This window comes from Dipodomys ordii, unplaced genomic scaffold (assembly GCF_000151885.1).
Source record: "Dipodomys ordii isolate 6190 unplaced genomic scaffold, Dord_2.0 Scaffold181, whole genome shotgun sequence".
Lineage (NCBI taxonomy): Eukaryota > Metazoa > Chordata > Mammalia > Rodentia > Heteromyidae > Dipodomys > Dipodomys ordii.
In genome coordinates this window covers 187,654-191,671 of record NW_012267397.1, presented here as the reverse complement: position 1 = coordinate 191,671, position 4,018 = coordinate 187,654, and the positions used below count along the sequence as shown (strand labels likewise).

The 4,018-nt window shown below is 45.1% G+C and overlaps 1 protein-coding gene across 1 annotated transcript in view; it reads left to right on the top strand.

Moving 5' to 3' along the window:
* Window positions 1–455: 455 nt before the first annotated feature.
* Window positions 456–4,018, top strand: part of Zmym6 (zinc finger, MYM-type 6) — a 41,381-nt gene continuing 37,818 nt past the window's right edge. Inside the window, exons 1-3 of the mRNA XM_013034048.1 lie at window positions 456–595; window positions 1,884–2,039; window positions 2,355–2,433. Of these exons, the coding sequence (XP_012889502.1) occupies window positions 1,950–2,039; window positions 2,355–2,433 (169 nt within the window). The 5' untranslated portion in view covers window positions 456–595; window positions 1,884–1,949. The remainder of the gene's footprint in view (window positions 596–1,883; window positions 2,040–2,354; window positions 2,434–4,018) is intronic.

The window sequence follows — 4,018 nt, the reverse complement described above, 5'->3', positions numbered from 1 at the left end:
CAGCTAAACTGAAGCAGAGAACTTACAGCAACATCTAACACCTCCCATAGCCCTTCCCCAAAGCTGCTTTCTACTTTTTCATATTTGAGTCTAGGTCTCTTTAAGAAGTCAATCATCACTGAGGAGACAGGGGTACCCGGGAAGTCACAGGGATGGGGGGGGGGCGGGGGAGTCACTAGGCTCAAGCCCGGGGGCATGATGGGAAAGGAGGGCACAGTGCTGTCTGGGAAGGTCCATGGAACTCAGGCAGGGGGCATGATGGGAAAGAGAGGCAGAGAGCAGGCTGGGAAGGTCCAGTTCCCTCCCCCAGTACTAAGGCATGACGGGAGAAGAGGGCGGAGAGTAGGTCATGAATAGCCAATCAGATCAGGCCTAGGGCATGACGGGAAAGAGCTGGGAAGGCCAAGTGCTTTCAGGTCTGGAGCATGTCGGGAAAAGAGGGCGGAGACTAAGGTTCCACCCGCTCGGCCGGCGGGGGATTGCGTTGCGGTGTTTCGTGGGAATTCCTGTGTGAGAAGAAAACTTGTCCCGGTGTGGCCGGGAGCCTAGGTCCTATTGCACTTTTTGAGTCCACGCCCGTCTGGGAGAGGGAGGTGTAAGCAGGAGTGCGCTCGGTGGTGGTGGTGGTGGCCGCGGCGGAGGGGGCGGCTGTGGGGGATGGGGGCCGAGTGGGGCCGAGCCACGTGACCCGTAGACTCCGGGCGGGCTGCGTGGCGGCGGCTGCACCGGCTTTTGCGGCTTCGGTGAAGCCTTGGGAGGCTAGGGGAGTGGGAACGAAGGGGTTTGCCAATGGGACTCGGTGGTCACCAGCGTTCGCTCCTGCGCTTCGGCTTTAGTCTTCAAGTGACTGGTGTTGGGAATTGGTGGGAATGCGAACTTCGGAACGCGAGCAACACGGGGATGGTCCCAGGTAGATTGCTCCAGCTGTGGCACGTAGTCAGAAATTGTCCCTTCTTCCGAACGGACTGTTAATCTGGTTGTCCATTTCCATGCCCGGCTTGCCAGTTTGGATTGATGGCTTGAGCAGAATTTCCTATTTTGCTTCAGCTTTCCCATGTGTGTTTACTCATCTTAACGCCTTGTTTACAGAATGTCATTTGGGAATTGGGACTCTGAGGAGCTTAGACCTCCTTCGACACCCTGGAAGGTATAGGTCACTCACTTGTGTGTGAGGTGTGACTCATGTGATAGAGCACAGATCAATCCTCAAAATTGCTAAATAAATGAACAAATAAATACAATAAACTTCAGTTTTCAAAAATTAAAAACTCGTATCTATTAACTTGTGAATGGGATCTTGAGCTCCGATCTAGTGTCAGGCTTCAAAACAGTGCCTTTGCAGGATCCTAGAGAAGAGTGAGTTTAAATATGAATGGCGATTGCTTTATTCCACTTTGGGAAATGAAAGCTGACATGGAGGCTGAGCATGATGGGCTCATGCCTGTCTGTACTCCCAACACTTCAGAGCTATCTAGAGAGTTCCCAACTGAAAAGAGAGAAAAGAAAAACAAAACAAAAGCTGATACGAGCTTTCAAGTCATAATACTCATGGTATCCGGAACTGTACCTGGCATCCGTCCCACTGAGGCTTGGTAACTTCCTCCTTTGGCTTGATCTGTCAATCTGATTCCACTCAACAGCCTTCCCCATATTAGAGCTACAGTGCTTGTCTTTAAAAGTACTAGGGAAGTGTGAGCTTTTGCTGGCTGAAGTATCATAAGTAAACGAACCTATTAAACGAACAGAAAATAGGAAGAAAGAACAGAGTTAGTTATAGTCCCAGAAGGGATCTTTTTCAAATGCTCAATCCTAAAGCTTCTAGTATAAACATGAAGGAAAACGTAACAAATCATTGAATGCCAATCTTTTATGTTATGTTTTAGGAGTCCAACTATCCATTGCCAGGAAATCTGTTTAAACTAGGGAAACGTTCCATATAAAAACTTAGAATGAAAGAATCTTTGGATGGTGGATGTGACAAAGCCATAGTACCACAGAGGCTTTTGGACAAAATTAAAGAAGAACCGCATGATGCTCAAGTAAGCACTTCCTGATTTTTTTGAAGTTACCTTTTCAGTCTGTTGAATTGAAAACTAATTAGTTTAGTGGTTTATTGCTTATAAGATAAAATAACTCAAACTATTACTTTTTTTCCTGTTAAAGGGGCCTGGTGGTTTGAATATGTTCTCATAGTTCATGTGTTGGAAATGTAATTCCCAATTCAACATTGTTGGAGGGAAGGGCTTAATAAGATAGGTTATGAAGGCTCTTCTCTCATGAATGGATTCATGTCACTGTTCTATACAGTTCAGCTTCCTCTTGATCTTCCCCCTGTCCCTTTGGTGATATTGTAGTTTGAACTCAAACTTACTAGGCAGATGCTCTACCACTTCAACCATAACCACAACACTTTCTTCTTCAGTTGTTTTTCAGGTAGGGTTTTATGTTTTTGTTTGCAGCTGGTGTTAGACCACATGCCTCATGTATAGCTGGGATCACAAGTACATACTAGCACACCTGTCTTGTTGGTTGAGATGGAACCAAGAAAATTCAAAACTAATTTTGGAACTGCTTTTGTCAGTTTTATTTTGCTAAATGTAGGGAAGGTAAAAGCACAGCTATAATTGATTATCTTTTTTTTTTCAGAGAAGTAAGACTTTCTAAAAAACTTCTTTTTTGAAACATGGAAAGCTATTATAATACCAGGGAGGGGATTTAAGAATAAAGAGCAGTTCTTTTTCCGAGAATTTGTTTTGGAGGGAGTGTATTATTGGGATTTGAACTCTGTGTCAAATTTACTAGGCAGGTACTCTACTAGTTGAGGGATGGTCCCAGCCCAAGAGCAATTCTTTTCCAAATATTAAAATGTTAATGATTACATTTTCTTTTTACAACACTTAAAAGAGTACATTAAGGATAAGTCTCATTTAAGCTGTGACATCAATAACAGATGTGACAGCTTAGTACATCTGTTATCTTAAAAGTATTAATTTGGATTTAAACTTTACATCCTTCAGATTTAATTTTATTTATCATTCCTTTGTAAATACATCCTAGAGAACAAGAAGTGGGTCAGCACTGGTGCCTCATATCTACTCCTGTCTACTCAGGAGGTTGAGATCTGAAGATCATGGTTTGAAGCTAGCTTGGGCAGGAAATCAGTAAGAATGTTATCTCCAACTAAGTACCAAAAAAAGGCAGTGGAGCTGTGGCTGAAATGGTAGAGTACTAGCTTTGAGCAAAAGAGCTCAGGAACAGCATTCAGGCCATGAGTTCAAGCTCCACACTGGCACCAAAAAAAAAAAAAAAAAGGGGATGATATGGATATGTATTATTCTCATATATCAAGATTATATTTTAAGGGGCTGGGAAGGTGACTCAGTGGTAGAGCCTTGCATGCATGAGGCCCTGGGTTCGATTCCCCAGTACCACAAAAACAGAAAAAGCCAGAAGTGGCGCTGTGGCTCAAGTAGTGGAGCTCTAGTCTTGAGCTGAAGAGCTGAGGGACAGTGCCCAGGCCCAGAGTTCAGGCCCCATGACTGGCCAAAAAAAAAAAAAGTTATGTTCTTCTAGGTGCTGGTGGATCACCCCTGTAATCTGAGATCTGAGGATTGTGGTTCAAAGCCAGCCTGGGCCGGAATGTCTGTGACATACTTTTTTTTTTGTCGGTTGTGGGGCTTGAACGCTGGGCCTGGGTGCTGTCCCTGCGCTCTTCAGTTCAAGGCAAGTGCTCTACCTCTTGAGCCACAGCGCCACTTCCAGTTTTCTAGTGGTTTATGGGAGATCAGAGTCTTACGGACTTTTCTGCCCGGGCTGACTTTGAACCGTGATCCTCAGATCTCAGCCTCCTGAGTAGCTAGGATTACAGGCTGAGCCACAGGTGCTGGCTTCGTGACACCACTCTTATTTCCAGTTAACACCAGAAAACCAGAAGTGGCGCTGTGGCTCACTTGCCTTGAGCTCAAGAGCTCAGGGACAGCACCCAGGCCCAGTGTTTAAGCCCCATGAGAGACAAAAA